The 22,554-nt window shown below is 48.9% G+C and overlaps 1 protein-coding gene across 2 annotated transcripts in view; it reads right to left on the reverse strand.

Annotated features, from left to right (window-relative positions):
• FLT1 (fms related receptor tyrosine kinase 1) overlaps nucleotides 1-22,554 on the reverse strand; it is a 220,437-nt gene that overhangs the window by 22,135 nt on the left and 175,748 nt on the right. For both annotated transcript variants that reach the window (XM_079902951.1, XM_079902952.1), the window contains 5 exons: nucleotides 18,059-18,165; nucleotides 12,247-12,379; nucleotides 7,303-7,407; nucleotides 3,834-3,947; nucleotides 2,306-2,394 (listed from right to left, as the gene is read on the reverse strand). In XM_079902951.1, coding sequence (XP_079759077.1) covers nucleotides 2,306-2,394; nucleotides 3,834-3,947; nucleotides 7,303-7,407; nucleotides 12,247-12,379; nucleotides 18,059-18,165 — 548 coding nt within the window. The remainder of the gene's footprint in view (nucleotides 1-2,305; nucleotides 2,395-3,833; nucleotides 3,948-7,302; nucleotides 7,408-12,246; nucleotides 12,380-18,058; nucleotides 18,166-22,554) is intronic.

Consider the following 22,554-nt stretch of genomic DNA (forward strand, 5'->3'; position numbering starts at 1 on the left):
AAGACAGGGAATTTATTACATATAATATGTAAAGATCCTAGTGAACTTACTCGGAAAATGAAATATCCCATTTCTGTTTGGCCATTTGGTTTTTCCTTTAGGTTCCAAATATGAAACACAGCCGTGTGTTTTCCACGAAAACACTAAGCTCCACCAAGAGGGAGGTGAATCATTAAATATAGCCAGAGAAGGAAGCAATCTCTTCAAACAAAGGACGCACGAACCCAAACGTTCCATCCTGCCCGGGTCCCTGGGGTATTCTTGCTGGATTAGTTCTTCCTGAAGCCAGCCCAGGATTTCAGGACTGAGGAGAATTTGTACTGCTCTCAGCCCAGGGCACCAGTCTCCCGTTTTTCTTATGTTTTTTCCCCTCTTTACCCAGTGCAGTGCATGGAAAAAGCATTGGGGGGGGGGGGGCGAGTCAGGAGAGCTGGGTTTTCTCCTCGACGTCACCTCTTGCCTTGTGTGTCCTTAAGGCCAGTCACTTGACTTTTCTGGGCACATCGGTAACGTGAGCGTGTAGGCTAGCTGGTCACAAAGTTCCCTTTCAGCTTCAAGAGTCTTATTATTAGAGGGCATGGTTTAAAATGGGGAAAGTACGTTCTTGCGTATATGTTGCCAGTCTGGTAGAAAACCTGTGTCTCCGGTTGGATCAGAGGCTGAGAGAATGGGCCAGCTGTCCGGTGGGTCTTCTTCATGTGCCATGAGAATCTCACTCGCGTGACAGAGACGGGCATCGTTCTTGGGTGTCGTATACCGTATCCGTCATACAGATCATACAGATCAGTGGCATTAAGTTGGAGTCACCCAATTTTTCTATCTCGGCGGATCAATGATGATGATGACGGTAATTAACATTTATGGAGAGATGAACGGAATTTGATTCAACAATTCCGTCAGCTGGGTTCTATTATTATCTCCATTTAATAAATGAGGAAACTGAAACTTAGAGAGACTGAGTAACGTGCCCAAGGTCCCAGATTTCTTGAGTGGCAGAGATAGGATTTAAATCCAGGAAGTCTGAGCCTGGACTCTGAGCGCTTAAACCACCATGCTACGTGGATTCATCAGCGACACTGCTGATTACAGGTTAATAATGTCAAATCATCGTCTCGTGGGCTTCTCTAGTCCAGAGAAGGACACACCATTGGTGAAATAGGCCACATTGGCAAAGGTTTATTAAACTCTCCTTCACTCAGTAATCCCTTTTAAACTCTGTTTGCGTTCAGGACTTGGACCCTTGTGTTCCTTTTATTACATAGCTTTGTTTTGGTGGGTAAGGCCGGTTCAGTATGTGTATAGGGGTGACATCGGTGGTGAAGGTGTGGGGAAGTGGGAGAAAAGGCAGTAGGGAGGGAAGAAAAAGATTTCTCTGGCCCCATCACTGTTCTATTGTTGACTATAAAGTCAGTTGACCGAGTCCTTAATTTCTCTAATCTAATCAATGGAAACAATTATGCTTGCCATCATCTTTTAAGAAATGAGTGACTAAATGATATGTGCATGTCTGAGTATCTATGGAGAGAGAAAGAGACAGAGAAATTTATCAAGATGATTTGATATTTAGGTAGATGGCTAGTAAATTTTAATCTCTAATTATCACTGCATACAGTGGGCTCGAATATTCTCTGTGCTCACCCGAAAAAGAGTGTGCTATATTAGCGTGGAAAGAAAAAAAATTTTTTAAACGAAAAAAGCAGAGATTGTGTTTTAAGCTCAGTCATTCATGGTGTCGACTGAAAAAAATGCACAACGTACAAGCTGTGAGTTGGGTTCATTCAGTGTCTTTCTGAGGACTGTAGCCCGGGAGCAGCCTCTCAGAGAGCTCTGGGAAACTGCTCGGAAGAGGTAGGGGGCGAGGTCAGCATATACGTGATGTTGGTGAAAAGGGGACGTGCAATTAAGCACACATCTTGGCAGAAGGCTGCCACTAGTTATGCAGAACAGACATCTTAGTTAATGGTTTCGGGGCTTTTCTAAGTATGAGAAGATGCAAGAATCCAGGTTCCACAAAAAAAAAAAAAATTTTCTCCTGAAAATATGTAACGATCTGAAGGCCTGTTCTGCTAGTTTTCCCAGAGCACAGAGCGCCTCATTCCTGATCTCCGCCCCTGAACTCCTTTCAGGGTGTGTTAAAGGTCAGCGACTGCAGTGGCTCATGACTCAGTCCTTGCAGAGCTGGATGGATGGCTAGTGACATTCTTTAGTTGGCAATGGAAAAATAGTTTCTCTTGCTTTATGCTGCTACAGCGTAAACGGAAACTCACTGCTGTCTTGAAAAACCTCCAACCCCTAAGTTCCTTACCTTGTTGAGAAGGAATAAGGCCCGTTTGCTCTTGAGATAGTTGGAGAGGTTTCCGTGTTTGCAGTATTCCACAATCACCATCAGAGGCCCTGCAGGCAAAACGACACATGCTCAGCCACACCAAGCCAGCCAGCCAGCCATCTGCCAGCCATCAGTGGGCCTGAGAAACCTCAAACCAACTTGTCTTTATATTAGCGGGGTCTGGGGGATGCAACTTGGGGGTGGGAGAGTTTTTTTGTTTTTGTTTTTCCAACTGGACCTGAGAAGGGGTTTAAAAAAATATACAAAAGGAAAAGGAGACAATTGGTGGGGGGTCGGACTGGGGAAGAAGCAGAAAAAAAAAAAGAGTAGGAGAGAAAGAACTGTGGGGAGGGGAGGGGAAGGGCCAAGGTCAGGGCTCTACCTGTAACTGCCAGCCACCCTCTTGGCCCCTTGGCCTCAGGACACTGTCACACCAGCCCCTCCCTCCCAGGTCCTGTCTGGCCTGACCACCCCCCCCAGCTGCATGGCCACCTGGGGGTGTCTGCACAGAGGTTGCCCCAGGGCTTGTAAGGTCTAAAGCAGGGATCGGCAAACTCATAAAGAAAGAGACAGAGACGGTAACTGTTCTAGGCTTGTAGGCCACGCAACTACTCAGCTCTCTGCCTTTGTAACCGGAAAGCACCTGTAGACGACAGTACAACCAAATGAGTGATCGCGCTCCAATCCAACTTTAGGAACGCACAAATTTGAGTTGCATAGCATTTTCCCATGTCACAAACTATTCCTCTTCCCCCCCCACCCCCCAACTACTAAAAACGGTCAAAGTAAGCTCCCAGGCTGACCGGCCATCGTTTGGCGACCCCTAGTCAAAAGAGGCCAGAGGGTTGGAAAGGAAAGCCCCGAGCTGCACTGCGGGTCCCCTGGGCTCCCCGAAGGCGCCATCCCCACCGCTCACCCGCTGGGCTCTAGGCCCACAGGGCAAGAACAACTTCCGGTTCTGGGTCAAAGCGGAAGTGGCCCCAGAGAGGCTTCTGCACGTGGGCCCTGTCCTGGGGCATGCTGGGAGTACTAAAGGCGCCCTAGGGGAGGATGGAAAGGTGTGCGAGTCCTCAGTCATAATGCACCCTGTCCCTGCACTTGGCCCTGTGGGTACGGCCTGTCCGAAGGCCGTGTCCGCACCCCACCTCCTCCTGGGAGCCTGCCGGGAGTGATTCCTTCCTCAGGATGGAGCTTCAAGGGATGCTAACCTTCTGTGCATTTACCTTGGCTCCGGTCATACTCCTCCCAAGTCATCCTGGGAAAAACGCCCTGCCTTGACCTTGAGCCTGCGGAAGGAGGTCTCAAAGGGAGTCCTTCTGTCCAGAACCTTTAAGCTGAGTAGCCAGGGAAGGCACTTCCAGGATGGGAGCACCTTCATCAACGGACAGGCTGCTTCCTCTGGACTATTACCAGGCCATGTGCCAGGAGGCGGGGGAGCAGGGCTGCGGGACAGGGAGCTCGCCAGGCCGCGTGAACCGGGACGGGCAGGCCCTCCCTTCCCCTTTACCTCCTTGCTTGGTGCAGGCTCCCAGCAGGTTGACGACGTTCAGGTGGTGGCCGATGTGGGTCAAGATCTTGAGCTCGGTCATCAGAGCCTTGTACTCACTGGCCGTGGCCCCCTCTGTGTGAGGATCAAGGGGAGAATCAAGGCAGCGGGACCATGGGGCTCTTTCCTCTGGGGCGGCCCTCCTGCCCTGTGTGTTTGGCAGTGCTCAGCCCTCACTGCACTGGCTTCCCCACAGTCTGCAGAAGGGCCAGCCTCCAGCCTGTATTCATTCCTCCCACCCTCTCGAGCCAGAAGGGTCTTGGTTACAGTGAGGCGCAGGGTGGTGGTGGGGTTAGTCACGGGACGTCTCCCCTTGGTGGACCTCGTCCTGTTCAGTAACGTGCTGACTCGGAGCTGGGCACCTGGGGAGAGCGCCTTCCAATGGCTTCCTTGCGTCAGAACCAGGCCCAGCGAGAACTTTCCAGGCGGGGGATGATCCCACACCTCACCTCTTTTTCTCACTTCCCCCGCTTTGAGAAGTTACAAAGGGGCCTGCAAGGGCAGAATGGCCCCTTCTGTAAACATCTTTGCCGTGTGTTATTTTCTCTCTATAACCTTTTCCTCTCGGAGTCTGCAGGGTTATCTCACGTCATGAGGCTCCATGAGCATCTGAATTCAGCTTCATTCTCAGAGATAAACAGTGTCAATCTAAGAATTAGCAGAGTCTAAGGCCTAAATTAAGTTTGTCTTGTCTGTTTGTTCTTATTGGTTAACTTCTAAGGCATTTAAAAATTTTTAATTATGTTTACAAGAAAAAAAAGTCACATAAGCTTGCTGTAAACATATTTCAACAATATGATGTTTATAGAGTGAAAAGTGAAAGCCACCCCAGTTCACCTTTTTAGCAGTAACCACTGTTCATCATTTGGCGTTTCAGAGCTTCTTCTATGCACTTATAACTATATGTACCCAATCAAAGGTCTTTTTCGTTTACATAAATGGGATCACATATAAAAATATAAAAGCAAATTTGATATATATAATTTGCTTTTCCCCCCTTTTAAATGTCATAGACTTTCCCCATTCTTTTAAGTTGATTGATGGCATTCCTGACATTTAGACTGTCTGCAGTTTTGTTTTGTTTTTGTTTTTGCCATTACAAATATGCTGGAATAAACAGCCTGTGATCTTTGTACCCGTGTGCAAGTATTTCTGCAGGACAGTCCTGGAAACGGGTCGTGCATTTCACATCGCATCTGTGCATGTGAAGGATGTGCACTTCACATTGTGGTAGATACCAACGTGGTATTTCATAAGCACAAATCATTTTTTAATAATAACCAGATAAACTCTAGAAGCCTCCCAGTGGGTTTGGGATTGGCTCACAGTAGATGCTCAACAAATATTTGTTAGACAAATAAACAGCATGATTACTCTTCTCATTTCAGACATGGGCTTAAGGCCCAAAAAGGTTAAAGGTTTTGCTCAAGGGCACTTTGAAAGAGCTTCTGACTCATGGCCTTTGTTTGACATTCTGCCTTTCCAGTTTCTCCTAGAAACAGATGGCCAACCAGTTTAAACAAGAAAGCTTGAATGAAAATAGTTTTTTAGGAATGTTACATAGTGGGTGATTTGGCAGTCTTTTTCAATCAAGGCTGATGGCTTAAAAAAAAAAAAAAGATAAGCATTTATACAGATACTACACACCCTATTTCTGTATTGCATAGAACACATTCTCTGGCCCGTTAAAAAAATAAAATTGCCAGTCAGAATGTCCCCCTCAAATTCATCCCTCCACGCGTTGATGCCCCTTTAGCCACAGTAGACAAGCATGGGCAGCCGACTTGCCTCTCCTAGAGATGGTGTGTGATAGTAAGCAGGGAGACAAAACTAGCTGAGGAAACAGATGCTTCCAGATTTAGTTTCAACTTATCTCAAGGCTGGATATACTAGCTTGCCTCCAGAACCCAGGCCAGGAGCATTTTCAGGATTTTGGAGCAATGGATCATTTCTAGGAGGCTGTGCCTCTGCAGCCCTTCTGTAGCACTGAGGTGTGTGTGTGGCGGGGGGGAGAGCCTGGCACCCAAACCCTTAGTTTTGCACTGCTGAGCTGTGTGGCCTTGCAGAGGCTGTTTAACCTTTCTGGGCCATGTTTCTTCATCTGCAAGTTGAGATAATAATATCTACCTCACAAAGGCTGTAGAGAGAAAAATAAGAAAAGTGGCAACTTCATGCGGTTCAAGCTACTAAAGTAAAGTACCTAGTCTGGTGCTTTCTCACATGGAAGACACGTTGATGCCTCTTCTCTTTAGAATCTGGGTGGGAGGGGGGTATGGCGGGTGCTGGGCTACAGGTTTTCTCACAGAGATGCCCACCATCATCTGGGTAGTTCACCTTGAACAAGGCCTGCTTTGTGGATGCAAAGCTCTTTCCCTGGCTACTTTCAGAGTAGAACTGTCAGGTTCGTTGCAGAGTTTTATCAGAGCCTTCACTCAACAGCCTTTTGAAGTGGAAAAATATTATTACATGGGACTTTTTACAATGACGGTGTCACTGCTGGATGAAAACGAAGGCTTTGAAGTCTCCCTCAGCCCATGGGCCTTTCTGCTGGAACCTCTGCCAGCTACCTGCTTAGCTGGGCGCATAGCCTTCTACGCCTCAAAATCCCCTGGCAATATCTTAGAGACTTTGGAAAGCTGAAAATTGCCCTTTGGGTTTTCAGTCCTGTTTCTTTTTGGTTTGGGAAGCTTAAAACGCATTGAAGTAACATGACAATTTCATCACAGTGAAGTATTTTCTATGCTTTAAAGGACCTATGAGTCTTGGAGATGTTTGGCTGACGTGACTTTCAGTGACTTTTCATTTTCACGCTGTCTCAGGGGCGGGTCGTAAGTCACCGTGTGCTTCGTCTCTACCTCCCAGTGCCTCACAGGGTGATAGTGTCTTCAACATAGGAAGATCGTTTGTTGTTTTCGGTTTTGTTTTGTTTTCATTTCTAAAGAGGAAATGTTTAATGGGTGGGACCTGACGCTATAAAATAGCTTGAAGTTCTGATCAACTCAACTGTTCTAGCTTCATATTCTTACTTTATAGTGAGGTTCAGCCCCAGCTAAGCCTTTGAGATTTATGACGTACAGCTAAGTTGCCATCCTAACGCCATAATGGATCATGCCCCAACTTTGTACCTGTGGTTCCTGTGGGCTTGAGTCCCTGGTACTCTAGAAAAATCTGAGATGTGGCAGGAGAAAGATCTCTGAGGAGACGGAAATCATTTTCCCGTGGATAACGCTGAACTGTTTCCTTTCCAAGGTTTATTCTGAGCTCCTGCTGGTCTCATCTAAAGCTCCGGAGGTCAAGGGGCTTCCAGCAGAAGCAAGTTTTGTGGCCAGAGCAGAAACGGCTTCTGTCTGTTCCTAGGCCACACCCAACTTGGGCCAGCATTTAGGGGACGTAATGGGTGAGCTGAAAGCCGAACTTACACCATCCATACCTTTCAGCATCTTTACAGCCACCGTCCGGCACGTCGGTGATTTCTTAATGCCAAATGCAGATGCTTGGACCACTTTTCCAAAAGCCCCTCTTCCAAGTGATTTGCCTACAATGAGAAGAAGACGTTGGTTTGTTTGCCAAGCCAGCAGGGTGCGTTTAAGTCTTTTCTCGGGAAGAAAGGGCCTTTTCCCTGTGTGTGTGTGTGTGTGGCATGTAGCTCTGAATGGAACCTCCAATGAACTGACCCCAAAAGGGTCAGGACACATTTCTGGGGTATCTTCCTTTCAACTCTTTATCATGCTACTGTGTTGCCCTCATCCTTCGCAGCTAGGCTAGGCCCCTAGAAGGCGTCTGGTGCAGGTGGATGGCCAGTTTCCTCTTTTACTAAGTCCTTCTTGTGGGGAGAGGCTCCCACATCCTGAGTGGTCTTTTCCATTGTTTACTAACGTTACTACCACAAAAATTTCCCTATGTGTAACCTAAGCCCCTCTTCTTGCCACTTAAGCTTACTTCTTCTGATCTGTTTTCAGCAAAGGGAGGAAATGGAGAAGGGAGGTTACAGCTGTTGGTTATAATGATGCTTCAGAGCTACCAAAAAATAATTAAGTCGTTTCTCAGACCTCCTCGCCAGGCAAGATATTCCCAGTATTTCCAACGTGTCTTTACATGATGATTATAAATCTTCATGGTTCCAAACATGGGCCTAGTAATTTGTTTCAGCCACAGAGAGCTGGTTGCCAGATGCAGTGACAAAGTGAGGTCTCATTCACGGTACCCGGTACGTTATGTCGTAATGACTCTTAAACACTTTTTTTTTTCTCACCCTTGAATGAGACAAACTTCACTCAAAGGGGCAGTGACCATGTCTGAATCTTCCCAGAACTTGGCCTGGTGCCTGATGCACCTGGGTCCCCTGTGTATTAGTGCAGAATGAAGAGTCGCATCTGGGAATTCGTGAGATGCTGACAGCAAGTCTCATGCAGTCCTGGGTAGCCAGAGGGGCCCCCGTGAGTTGCACACCTGAACGGTGCACAGAGATGAGGAGGGACCACCCCTGCCCCTGGAACACCTCCGCCACCTGTTCTATCAGGGCTTCCTTCTGCTCCACCAGGAAACAGGTTGCTGAGTACAACCTAGAGAAACTGTGCACTCAAGCATGATACGGCAGAAGAAAGAGTGAGCCTGAGAAGTCGCCTTTATTTTGGTTCTTCTGGCGGCGGGGGGGCGGGGGGGAGTGTTGGAAAGCCGACAGAATGCCTCTGGTCAAAAGTAAGTCCTGGTAGGGGGAGTGTTACTTCCACACACAGCCTCCAGTTCCAACCAAGTCCTCGTGCTGAGACTGTTCTGATAATGCACCTTCAGTGAGCTAACTTTCCCTCCTTCTTTCTTTCCTATCTTCTTCATACGCCAGTCCCTTCCCCCAAAGGACACAGTTCGTTGTTTGTGTTTTAAGATTCCTAGAAAATTGGTAATGAAGCTTTCCTGCTTCCTCATCCTCTTAGAAGCTTTGTACTTTTATGTGCAACTCCCGCCACCACCCACCCGAGGTCACGTCCAGTGAGGAGGTGGAAAGAGCTCCGTCCCCAGTGACATCAGCGGCGTCTTCCCACCTGGGTCTCACAGGGACATGCTCTGCGTTAGGAGGAGACACTGGTGAAACGACACGCTTCCCCTGGTCAAATGTGCACCTGTCGTGCACATTTGACCTGTCGTGCACCTGTCGGATGTGACCTGTCGTGGCTGGTCAGGTCATCCTCCCAGAGCATGCTCCACGGACAGGGATAGAGTCTCTGCTCCCTTCTTCAGATAAAAGCATCCAAGAAATAGCAAAGTCAGGAGTTCTCATTTCAATAAAAGAGCCTCCGGTGAACCCCGAAATCACGTCTGGAAAGAACACTGGCAGATACCTTCTCCAGATTGTAAGCATAGGCGCACTTTGGTTAGAGGCTTATCCCTTGCTTTTGTAGGGTAGAAGAACACCTTTTCTTCTGCACTGCCTTCTGCCATCTAATACGAAGTGTCCTGAGTCTGAGACAGATGAAAAGCATCTCTGTGTTGGGACAGCTCTCCACAGGGTTCACAGACCCCTGCTCCCTTGGGGCAGGCGACGTCCTTTTCCTTCCCACAGCTTCAGCCCCCGTGCATTCCCTTCTTAGCCATCACACAAAACACTTTATTTTGACAAGTGTTTGGGGAGGTTGCTTTGACCAGTGAGAAGGCGCTCGTACTCACTAGACTTCCCTGTCTTTTCATTTCTTCTCTTGGAAGCTGACTGCCCCTCGAGCACGGCCCGAAGCTATCACGGGCTCTTCAATCATCTGGCCCAGTTGCCATCCTTTGGCGGATCTGCAGTTCCAGGGTCAGGGGAGCCCCGTCACACCGGACTCGATCTTGCCTGATCCTTCTTTTCCCTTAAAATCCTCCTCGGTGTCACCTAAATGCCACTAACTTGGAAAAGTGCTAGGCCATTGTCATACCATGAGAGGATATTGGAATCTCCTCCGAGAGTGACTGGCCAGGGTGCCTGGGACACTGTGGGGCGAGTGCAGGGCAGCCCGGGGCCGAGACCCTCTTGGGCATCCGGGGCTCATCTCACACTAGGCAGCACCGTCCACTTGCCACATTCCACACGCCATGTGTGCTTTCCCACGTTAGGTAATCCTGACTTGACTTTCCAATGGGAAGATGCGCTGTCAGGCATTATCCCAGCTTCTGTGATAAGCGCATAGAAGTGGAATTCCCGCCCAGGTTGAGTGAGGCATCTCTAACAAAACAGGGTTTTTTTTCATTCTGGGTTTCAGGAATTTCAAGGGTAGCAACAACTTTGACCCGAACTCTCACTCTGTCTATCAGGTGCTGTCAGTTCTGACTTCTGTCACCAGGGCTGCGAGTCGTAACCCAGGGTACACTCAGCTGAAATCAGAAGCCGTTTGGTCTGTGTATTTCTCTGCATTTCTAACCCCCTGTAACTGCCCATCAAGCCAGCTTTTCCTCTTCATCCATCCAGACATAATTTTGGTTACTTTCAGTTGCCAGACGTTACTTCAGATTACTTTCTGTCATGTGTTTGTTTGTTTTTTTTTTGCGGTACGCGGGCCTCTCACTGCTGTGGCCTCTCCCGTTGCGGAGCACAGGCTCCGGACGCGCAGGCTCAGCGGCCATGGCTCACGGGCCCAGCTGCTCCGTGGCACGTGGGATCTTCCCGGACCGGGGCACGAACCCGCGTGCCCTGCATCGGCAGGCGGCCTCTCAACCACTGCGCCACCAGGGAAGCCCATGTATTTGTCTTTTAAGCCAAATAAATCTCCTCTGGCCCTTGCAGCCACACTCTGCATTGAAAGGCAGAGTTCGCTGATTTGACCCACTTACCCTCATCCATCAAAGACACTCACACGTACATTAGCCGAATCATAGCATCTGGCAGCTCCGGGAAGGAAAAGAACCAAAAGATCTTCAAGGAGACTCTTCTGAAATGGGATTCTCTAAACTCACAGAGCCCCAGGGGAATTCTGGTAGAAGGGTTAGCATTCTCCCTTGATGTGTCGTCAAGGATCACAATGGTACTAGGCCAAGGAATGAAGAAATGGGACAGAAAGCTCGTGTTTCCTATACAGAAAGACGCATGTCTGCTTGTGACTAATAACTCTGGAAAGCAGTGTGGCCTGAGAATGGCTTACGGTTGTGGGAAAACTATCCCATGTTCCCTGCCAAGGTCACTGGCGGGGTGGGCTGGGCCAGCTGCCATATAATTTAGACTTGCAGAAGGAACTCATCTAGTGTGCCACCTGCCCTGAACTACTCTAAATTTAGTTGATTTTTTTTCCCGCCCCGTCAGCAGCCATTGCTGGCTTTCGCCTGTCTCTCCGGCCTTTTACTGATTCCTAATTTTCTTCCCCAAGCCAAACAGCAGGCACTCTTGAGGCCAAGTCTTCTTTCTCATGGAGGGAGAACTGTAAGTGGAATCATTTCAAGGCCCAGGAGAACAATAAGAAAAGCCATTTCTCCCTCTCTGTCCCCTCACACCCCTACCCCAATATAGTCTGCATGTGGAGGAGGGGGGGCCGTGCGAGTGAACTGGAACAACAGGCTCCGCTGGCTCCATGATCTCTTTTCTTAGTTCTGAATATTAATGATTCTGGCACACACAGGAGAGAGTGGAAAACTTTCAGAAGCCACTATCCAGATATCTGGGCAAGAGGATCTGAGGCTCCTGTCGTTTTGTAGCACCGTGGGCTGGAGGTTAAGTTGCATTGTGCTGTCTGAGCTGGAGGAGGCTGGGGGTAAGCTGGAGAGAAAGCACGTTGGCCCGGTGTTTAGAGCGTCCCTGTTACCTAGGAAGCAGCAATCCTCCCTCTTCATAAATGACACGTAAGTGACCCCCAAGGGCTTTTTTTCTCTGTGTGGACATTTCAAACACCCGGGGAAATTCAAAGCATGTAATTTATAGGTTCGTGCAGAGGGGGTTTTGATCCTCAGCCTTGCAGAGCACCAACCCTTTCACCATATATTTGCTTTTACTGCATCTCCTCATCCTGAATTGTGTTCTACGTCACCAATTTCTCATCCACAAATATGTCATTAGTTAAGAGTGTCTGTACTTGTAAGACTCTGCTGGAACTAAGCTCTCTCCTTCTCCTCCACTTATCGGCTTTTACAGCTGTGTCCTTGTCCTTTCGAGGGGACAGACTCAAACACCTTTGCATCCCCAGCGCCTAGACGAGCATCTGCTGCTCGGTGCTTAATAATTGTTGGAAGAATTAAGAGGTGCTGCCTTGTCCCCTTGACCTTCTGTCTTAGGATTCTAGAGACTTCTTTATCTCTAAAGAAGTAGAGGGTAGGGTAGAATCCCGAGTCTAGTCGACTTCTGCGTCCCTCAAAGCGCAGTGCTTTGCAAGTAGTAGGTGCTCGGTTATGGGTTGAGGAATCTGTGGAACAAATACTTTACCCAGTTTAAGTCTCTCCCGGGCAAACTCCCACTTGCTGGCATCGTAAGGGAGCCGTTCGCACTGCTCATCCAGGGGAACTTCATCTGGGTCCACGATAATCGATAGGTAGTCAGTTTTCATCTCGGAAGAAGACTGAGAAATAGATCTCAACGTCACCAAGAAGGAAACAACTTTCAAAACCCGGATATTCAAGAGACCACACTTGGCAACATCGCGTGCTATTTTGGTTCGTAGGGTTGAAACCACGTGGTGGGGAACAGGAAGGACCCTCTGCATACACACAGACACATCCCACGTGAGCGTGCAATTATCATCCAGCAACCCCTTACTATTCCCACAATGCATTTCTGCGGCACCCGCTCCACTGTCCTGTCTCAGACCAGATGCGCTCAGATCCCGCTGTGATCCCATTGCTTGTTCTTAAACAAGCAATAGTCCTCTGAAAAAAATGCAAGGCATTTTAATAAAATCATTCCAAACTGTGACTAAAAATAACTTTCCATGACCATTCTCCACATGCAGGAGTACACACGACAGATGAGTCAACAGCGGGCTCCACGACTGTGGCTTTTCTAACATTTGCGAGAAAGGCCAGAGGTGGCAAAGGAAACCCAGGATCCCTGGGATGGTTGCGAGGCACACTGCATGTGAAGTGTTTAAATATCCTCAGAAGGCCTGGCCCCCTAGTTGCTGCAGCAACCTGAGAAGACTATAGTGAGATTAGTACAAGACTCTCCTGGAGGAGTTTAAGAAAAAGGGTTCTGAGCTCAGCACTTCACGAACACTGAAAAGTCAGCACTTCTGAAATAAAGGAATCCACCAACAAGCAGGCTGCACAAGTTTCCTGGTGACCGAAATTTTGTGAGTCCCTGTTCAGATGTATTGGATTCATCCAAACTGTTCCGTTTGAATTAGAGTTATTTATATTAAAATTCATGTAAAATGCAAACTTATCCAATATATTGCAAGTTCATATTTACCATACATTACTGTGACTCAGACGCAGGAAAAAGATAAAAATAAAAAAAAGGAAAAATGTACAAAAAGGAAAAAAAAAAGATTTATCCTCAATAAGAAATAGAAGTTGATTATTTCAAAGGCCAAGGGGTGAGACTTACACACAGTCACATTCCAAGTTCTTTTGGCCACTGGTCCAATACCTTCTAGTGCTTGTTTTATCTCGGTAATGCAAATTAAGCCCAGAAAACACCCTTTATTTCAGATCATACGTAACTGGTTTTACATTTAGTGTCTTAGGTTCACATTAATGGGTGATGCCCCGTTAATATTAATTAATTGTAGAATTGACGGCATTTCTGTGGGCAGGACAGACGGGAAGTATGTTTGCCTATATATGCTAGGTTTTGATAACTCTTGTCTAGAAGTTATGTACACTTCATTTAAATGAGTTTCAGGCCCTTCCTTTCAGTGCACTTCCCTAGACAGGATCAGAGTTCAGTAGAGAAGATGAACCTCTCCATCCACCCGATTTCACACCAGCCCACATTCTTCGGCCCTGACTCACCCCGTTCTGGGCTGTCACAGCTCACCTCATCCATCACTTGCAATCTGTCTCTTTCTCACAAAAATTATCACTAAAATGTGTGACAGATAGCTCAAGGCAGGAAGATTTGCCTGCCACGAAGAGTGGAAAATGGAGAAAGATAGGGGGCACGTTCGTCACGAACTGCGATTGCCAGCGGTGTTAGACGGGAGGGCCCCAGCCTGTCAGACGCTCGTGCGAGGCTGTGTGGCTGGAGAGGAATGTAAGTTCCTACGCCAGGGTGCTGGGTGTTCATTAGTGCTCACTGCTGGAAGAGGTTTCATGACTCAAGCTTTCAGTGTCTGCTGTAGCCACGGCCCTGAGAAACGGTCTCCAGTCTTCCAAGAGCACAGGAAGAGCTAGAGCCCAGCCAGGGACAGCCTGGGTCGTGCAGGAAGTGAGGGAAGGTGGGCAGGGGTGATGGAGGCAAGGCAGCAGGCCATGAAGGCGGTCTTCCCACACGGCACCTGTGGAATCTGCGCTTCAGCTCAATAAGGCGGATGAGAGGAAACGCCCAACAAGCCTTCAGGAAGGGCTCTGAGACGAGTATGAAAGTAGAATCTTGGCTGACAAACATTTATTCCTTCAATTGACATGAACACCGAGCAGCCACTAGGTGCTTGGCCTGGAAATCGCACCGCCAGGGGCTTCAGAGTCCAGGCTGTGAATTTGACAGCCTGGATTGGAATCGGACCAGCATCTAACCTTGGGGAAGCTGCTTAACCTTTTTAAGCCTAGTTTTCTTGTCTGTAAAAGAGTGATGATAATGGTACTTATCTCATAGGGTTGCTGTGAATATCAAATGAAATAGTTCACCTAAAGCAGGTACGGCCTGGAGTATAGGAAGTATGAATAAACGTTAGCTTTAGTTGTACCACTGGCCTATGCAGGGTGAGGATAAAAGGAGAAAATACAGGGCTTCCCTGGTGGGGCAGTGGTTAAGAATCCGCCTGCCAAGGCAGGGGACACGGGTTCGAGCCCTGGTCTGGGAGGATCCCATGTGCCGCGGAGCAACTAAGCCCACGCATCACAACTACTGAGCCTGTGTGCCACAACTACTGAAGCCCGTGCACCTGGAGCCTGTGCTCCGCAACAAGAGAAGCCACCGCAATGAGAAGCACGCACATTGCAACGAAGACCCAACGCAGCCAAAAATAAATTTATAAAAAAAAAAAGAGAAAATCCAGCCCTTATCAGCGAGGATTTACTCTGAGGTTGGAGGAATCGTCTGGAAATAATTCCTTACACCTTGCTCCCCCTCACCTCCTACAACCAATTACTTCTCGAATTCTATAGGCATCCGGTTACTGATACGATACTTTCTTGCTCTCATCCTTTTTTTTTTTTTTTTTTGCGGTACGTGGGTCTCTCACTGTTGTGGCCTCTCCCGCTGCGGAGCACAGGCTCCAGACGCGCAGGCTCAGCGGCCATGGCTCACAGGCCCAGCCACTCTGCGGCATGTGGGATCTTCCCGGACCCGGGCACGAACCCGTGTCCCCTGTATCGGCAGGCAGACTCTCAACCACTGAGCCACCAGGGAAGCCCTCTCATCCTTTTATTGACATTAAAATTTCCTAAATTTTTAGAAATACAAAGGACCTCTTCAGTTTAGTCCCAGTTTGCCTTTCCAGTTTTATTTCCACTAGGCTCCTCTATGCAAGGTAACCAGACTCCTTCCCTAACCTGGGGAGTGGGCAGGAGTTCAGGTGGGATGTGTCTTTCTGCTGCTTTTCTTCCAGCCACAGCCTTCAAAGTCTGTCTCTAAGCTGGGCTTTCTCTGAAGTTTTTCTCCCCCTCTCGTCCTTTGAACTCTGTAGTCTTTGTACCTCCCTTACAGATTTGGCAAGTTTTGCTTTTGTTAGCTCTGTTTCCCTATATGATGTACCTCCCCTTTCAAAACCCCATTGTTTAACTTTCCTTTCCTTCGAAAGCAGTGGCCTTCATTGTCACGTCTCAAAGCCAATCACTCCATACAACAAAAGCCTGATGTTACTACTCACCGTGGAGGAGGGCTGCCATCCCACATACCGACACTGTAAAGTACACCTTCCTGGTTCTGAATAGCAAGTCTAAGGTCAAACAAGCTGGGTCAAAACTCAGCTCTGATTCTAACTCGCTTAGTGACTTTGGGCAAGTTACTTTACCTTTCTAAGCCTCAGTTTCCCTCTCTATTAAATGGGAATAATAATATATTTACATCTTTGTGTTTTTTAAAGGATTAACTGAGATACAACATAACGAACGTCCCACAAGGTGCCACAAAGACCTGGCACATTAATAAGGGCTAATAGGGACTTCCCTGGTGGTCCAGTGGTTGGGACTCCGCACTTCCACTGAGGGGGGCATGGGTTCAATCCCTGGTCGGGGAACTAGGATCCCACATGCCCTATGGTGCAGCCAAAAAAAAAAAAAGCTTTCTAATAAGGGCTAAGACATCTCTAGAAATTGAGGAAGCCTCCTTGTTACCTTCCAAGTCCTGTTGATTTTATCTCCCAAATATCTCTTGACTCTAATCATTTAGACTAAGCGACCATCATTTCTTTTTTTTTTTTTTAGTTAAATTATTTATTTATTTTTGGCTGCGTTGGGTCTTTGTTCCTGCGGGCGGGCTTTCTCTAGTTGTGGCGAGCTGCGGCTACTCTTTGTTGAGGTGTGTGTGCTTCTCACCGTGGTGGCTTCTCTTGTTGCGGAGCACGGGCTCTAGGCACGCGGGCTTCTGTAGTTGTGGCACGTGGGCTCAGCAGTTGTGGCATGTGGGCTTCAGTAGTTGTGGCTCACGGGCTTAGTTACTCCGTGGCACGTGGGATCTTCCCGGACCAGGGCTAGAACCCATGTCCCCTGCCTTGGCAGGTGGATTCTTAACCACTGCGCCACCAGGGAAGTCCCTCTCTCTCTCTCTCTTTTTTTTTTTTTAATATTTATTTATTTGGTTGCACTGGGTCCTTAGTTGCAGCTCGCGGGCTCCTTAGTTGCAGCAGGAGGTATCTAATTCCCTGACCAGGTTTCGAACCTGGACCCCCTGCATCGGAAGTGTGGAAGTCTTAACCACTGTGCCACCAGGGAAGTCCCATGACCATCATTTCTGACTTGGACTACCAAGGTCTTCTGCTAGGTTCTTCTCTATTCACTCTTGCCCACTCTGGTCCTTTCTCCTCATACAGCTGAAATCATCTTTCCAGACACAGATCTCTCACCCTTACAATCACCCACCTTTGCTTAACCTCACCCCTTCAAGGCTTCCTCTCACTTCTAAAACACAGAGGGAGTTTCTTCCCGCAGCTTACAGGGCCCTGCCTGGGCAGCCACCGCAGCCTCTCCTCTCCTCTCCTGCGCCCCCTTGTCTCTCATCCCCACCTCTCCCCCGGGCCAGTCTCTCCTCTTCACTGGGTCCCCTCTGCTTGCTCCAGCCCCAGACGTGCGCTGTCTCTCTGACGGCAGACTTCCCCTCCCTTATGCGTTGTTTAGTCGGCTTGGTAGCATTTGCCCTGCACTGTTGTCAGAGGTCCCTACACAGGGTCTGGCACTCTGCCCCAAGCAGGCACACGGGAGATATTTGGGCCACGAATGAGTGAGTAAGGGTCGGCTCTTTCCCCCATTAAACTTCAGAGAAGCAAACTGTGCTCCAGGCCTAATGATAGGAATCTGATGTCCTGAATTCCACCCCGAGCCTCACACTCTGAAGAACTGTTTTATCACGGGGCTCGAAGAGTGTGGGACGGCAGAGCTGAGACAGAGCTGAGCCTTTATTTTGCTTTTTCCCTTTTGGTTCTTGGCAGAGAGAGAGGTTAAGAACATGAACGCTTCCCAGGTCTCATGTTGAATTTAACTGAAAGACTTTATATCAAAAATGTCCCTTCTGTGTCTGGGAAATAGTCATCTGTTCATTGCTCTAGCTTTTGTTCTGAACACCCCACGTTAGGGTTGACATACTTTTTTTTTTTTTTTTGGCCGTGCGGCACGCAGGATCTTAGTTCCCCGACCAGGGATCGAACCCGCGCCCCCTACAGTGAAAGTGCGGAGTCTTAACCGCTGGACCACAGGGAAATCCCAAGAGACGTTTTAATGACGCATTTGCCGTGTTCACCAGGTCAGAGGGAGGAAGAGGGTCTGCCATCTGTTCAGGGCCTGCTCTGGACATCAGGCAGGCATTCTGGGGTGGGGTGGGGTGGGGGGGAACCGTGCATGATGTCACTACACCAACGGCGCTGCTAGGCATTTGGGCAGATGATGCAAAAAGAAGCATAGCATTTCATCTGAAATGGTCTTACCCTTTTCAGTTTTCGGATAAAGAGAGTTAACAGGAGCCAGAAGAGGGTTGCAGCCACACAGGTACATGTCAGAGTGATCAGCTCCAGATTAGACTTGTCTGAGGTTCCTGGAGAGATAAAAACACCAAGAGGGCGTTAAACAGCAACTCGCAAACTCCGGGTCTGTGATTTGACAGAAGAAGGTCGGTGACCTGGAATGCTTCATCACAGAGTGCAATCGGCTGACTGGAGCAGGAATCCGGTTCCAGGACAGAGCCTCTTACCTTCTCGGTCCGGCAGGGTCCGTGCTATTATCATCATAAACTTATGTGGAAACGAAAAGACTTTCCAGAAATTTTGCTGTCGAGTTTGCAAACAGTCCCAGAAATAGAGGAGAAATTAACAATGGGAAAAAACATTAAGGCAGGAACAAAACCTCATTACAGCGCTAAATCTGGACTATATGAGATCTCCCTAATGGGTTTTAGAGGAAATTCTAAAGAAAAAGAAAAAAAAAAAAAGACATAAGAAGTCTCCCTGGGGACTCACAAAATTCTTCAAAGTGGGTTTTAAAAATAAAAATACAACCCCAGGACTGTCACAATTGCCTGCTCACTCCTTTCGGAGCGGCCAGGCCAGCGCTCCGCAGTCCCGCTGTTCACGTCTGGGGCTTCTCAACAGGCGGCCTGCAGGGCCGAGCTCAGCAGAGGTACCAGCTAGAGCCAGTTCTTCCCAATCACCTTATTTCCCAGAATCACACAGACCCAAAGCCGAGCACCGTTTCTCCATGACCAAAAAGAAAAGACCCAACGTATCCAAGAGAAGCTTCCAGAGAGGACGGTCTCTGGGACTTGTAAAGGAATGCTCTAGTGGGCCAGAACTGTGGTTCCCTGCTTCTTGATTCCAGTGGATACTTTCCCAGGAACTCTAAAGTGATGTTCCTTTCTTTGAACTTCATTAAAAGGAGACAGAGTCTTAGTATTAAGTTAGGCCAAGATCAAGTGAAACGTATTCCTTTTAGAAATGGTGAGGGATTTCCCTGGCAGTCCAGTGGTTAGGACTCCACGCTTCCACTGCACGGGGCGGGGATTCGATCCCTGGTCGGGGAACTAAGATCCCGCGTGTGGCCAAAAGAAGAGAAAGAACTGGTGATGTGGTTGATGATACCTTGTGCAGAGTCCTCACACATGCCCATGAACAGGGGCAAGGATATCCCCGTTTCATGCATGACAGTTGTATCTGGTGGGCTCTTTGTTTTAACTCAACGAAGACGTGTTGAGTCCTGCCCCAGGCAAGGAGATGGGAAGGTGAATAAGGGAAAGCTACTGTCACTCGCCAGGAGCTCACTCACACCTAACCAGGAGGCTTAAGGCAAATACAGAGAAACTAGGTACAGAGAGCTTGGAGATGAGGGACTCTAACGCCTTTTGGGAGAGGTGACATGTGAAATGGATTCTGACCTACAGGGATGAAGGCAGGGGAGGGCATTATAGGCAGAGGGAAGGGTGGGTGTGAAGGCCCAGAATTGGGAAACAATAGGGCACTGACGGAGTATAATGCAGGATGCGGGACGGGACCAGACCACAGAGAACTGAGCATCCCTGTGGTTTCAACTCAGTGCTGTGGGCAGCCAGTGAAGGTTCTCTGCCCTCAACAGTAGCAAATACACAGGCTAAAACCGAGGCCGCTTCCCTCTTCTCTCTTCTCCGTTCAGCCACCACATACCTGCACTTCCTGTGGCCATTATCCTCACCACGGCTAGAGGGGAATCTGGCTTTTTCTCTCTTTTCAGCCCATCCCCAAGTCCTGCTTATTCTGCTTCCATGGCTCATGAAATTGTCACGCCCTGTCCTGCCGCGTGATCACCACCTAAGTCCCCCTGAATGACCGCATCAGCTTCCTAACCAGCCTCGAGTCCCCAGTCTCTCCTCTGCTCCAGCCCGTGTCATCTTGCCAAATCATGGATTCCATCCTGGGGCTCCTTAAATTCCACCGTTGCTGCCCACCCTCAGCCCCGTCAGGATAGAAAGCCCAAGCCCTTAGGTCCTTTCTGCCCAACCTTGCCTGTTTCTTCAGTCTCATCTCCTGCTGCCCTCCCACGTGCTCTACATCAAAATACTTGTAGTTTCGTAAATAGACCAGCCCTTCTGCACCTCTGTGCTTTGGCCTTCGCCGTTTCTCTACCGGGATGTAGGCTTCCCAGGGCTGAGGTCACACCTTATTCATCTTTCTATCCCCACTCACCGAACTGGGTGAATAAGCGGATAAATCATACTTTGCTTTGTCTCCAGAGAGTTTCACGAAGCTTTCAAAGGGTTCCGGGCCAAATTCCCTTTCACGTATATTCATTTGCTAAACACACGGAACATCACCTGTGTCCCAGGCTCTGCTCTGAGTGCTGGTGTACGGTGGCAAGTGAAAGGGCACGGAATGGAGCTGAGGGTCTGGTGTTCAGGTATGAACTGACGGGTGTGTTCTACTGTGTGAAGCAGTGGAACGGAGGTCCTCTCGTTCACTGCTGCATCTCTGGTGTGGAGAAGAGCGCCTAGCACGTAGCAGGTAGGCATCCTGAAAGTGCTGGGTGAGTGAGTGAGTGCATGAATTTGGATTCATTCGCTGCTGTGGCATCTTGCCGTCACTTTTCCCCTGAATCTCCCGAGACTGAGAAGTTTCAATGACCACCTTTTCTCTCAGTACGTCCTCTTGATGGGAAAACCGTAAGCGCAAGTTTGTGAGTTTGGATTTCCTCCCCCGCAGTAAGAGGTTTAACGTTGCCTTGCTGTATTCACACATGCACGCACGCACGCGCACACTTCTTTGCTTATGCTGCAAATGCGTTTCGTGGAACCGAAAAACGGATTGGGACCTACTCCAGGGCACAGTGGCCTTGGGCTCCTGGAAATGCTGAGAGCATCTTAAGACACGGCTCTGTCTGCATAAAGCCTCCGCAGAGGCCTCCTGCCCGGAATGCCCTGGGAGAGACCCCCTCTCGTTGTGGGAACTTTCCCACTGCATTCCCCGGGGCAGGAAGTTGACCCCCCGAAGTAATTCCACGGTCCTTACTCTGGCAGAATTCCCTGCAGTGGGAGCAAATGTGTTTGTGTGCACTTAGGCATTTAAGGAATCATCTCATTAAAAACATCTTCAAGATGAACGTTAATCAGAAGGGAAAGGTCTATTTCATGTTCTATTACGGCTGACTGAGAACTAAACTCATTCTGTAAGATGTGGTATCTAGGCTCTACCTCTATCTTGTCTGATAACTTGATCTCCATCTTTATTTGGAAAGTAACTATTAGGATAGTCTGCTATAGATTAATTTAAATCAGAGCGTCTCTTCCCATCCAGCTCTTGGATGTGTTTTCAGAGGTCAGACATCTACACGCTGGCCGGACTTACACCCAACTTCACCTGGCTGGTGTCAGCTGGTGAACTCGGTGCATGAAATAGCCCAGCTGCAGATGGCCCGCGAAGGAGGCCAGTGGAACGTGGGTGGGATTTGACAATACTAGGAGTTCGCACTGGATCTCAGGGACGTCCCTCCCGTCTGATGTGTGTGAGAGACCAGCACCAGGACATGGTACAAGGGTATCCTTTTTTTTTTTTTTTTTTTTTTTTTTTTGCGGTACGCGGGCCTCTCACTGTTGTGGCCTCTCCCGTTGCGGAGCAACAGGCTCCGGACGCGCAGGCTCAGCGGCCATGGCTCACGGGCCCAGCCGCTCCGCGGCATGTGGGATCTTCCCGGACCGGGGCACGAACCCGTGTCCCCTGCATTGGCAGGCGGACTCTCAACCACTGCGCCACCAGGGAAGCCCTACAAGGGTATCTTTATACGGGATAATGACAAGAAGGTGGCTGTTTCGAAAAGGTCAGGTATTTGTACCTCTTATTTCAGGGTGCTGACCTCACTGCCCAGAACGTTCCATGTCAGTTACCCTCCCAGGCTTCATCCCATCCCTGCTGGGATAGGAAGGGCAGGTGCCAGACAGAGGAAGGGCTGATTTCTGAAGATGGTAACCCTTGTCTACAGTCTGTACAGCTGGGCGGTGTCTTGCCGTCCTGCCCTGGGCCTTTCTGCTAGTGATGGCAGCTCTGTCTGCATGGGGCCCGGGCTGTGCGATGCGGCAGCATCGCACCAGCCCTGACATGTGGCTCTGAGGGGTACCAGACTGCTTGAGTCAACAGGCAACAGAATCAGGCAGCTCAGCTCGTGCAGTATAACTGGGCGGTGCCTCCCAAGAAGTTGGGGAAACTCCCCAAGCAAAAGACCAGGGTCCCTGGCCCCAGGGCCTTCCTTAACTGCAGAAAAGGAAGTCTTTATGTGACCCTACAAGCAGCTATGTCTGAGGCCAAGGACTCTGTGCCCCAGCTTCCTCCTCCCTAAGATGTGTGACAAGAGCACCCACCTTACGGGGAGATGGTTAAAGCCAGTGTGAGCTGTTACTCTGAAGGCCTCCTCCCAACGCCCGCCTTTTCCTTTTTTTCCCTTCTATTACTTTCTAGACTTCAAGTGCAAG

Source organism: Stenella coeruleoalba, assembly GCF_951394435.1.
Source record: "Stenella coeruleoalba genome assembly, chromosome: 18".
NCBI lineage: Eukaryota > Metazoa > Chordata > Mammalia > Artiodactyla > Delphinidae > Stenella > Stenella coeruleoalba.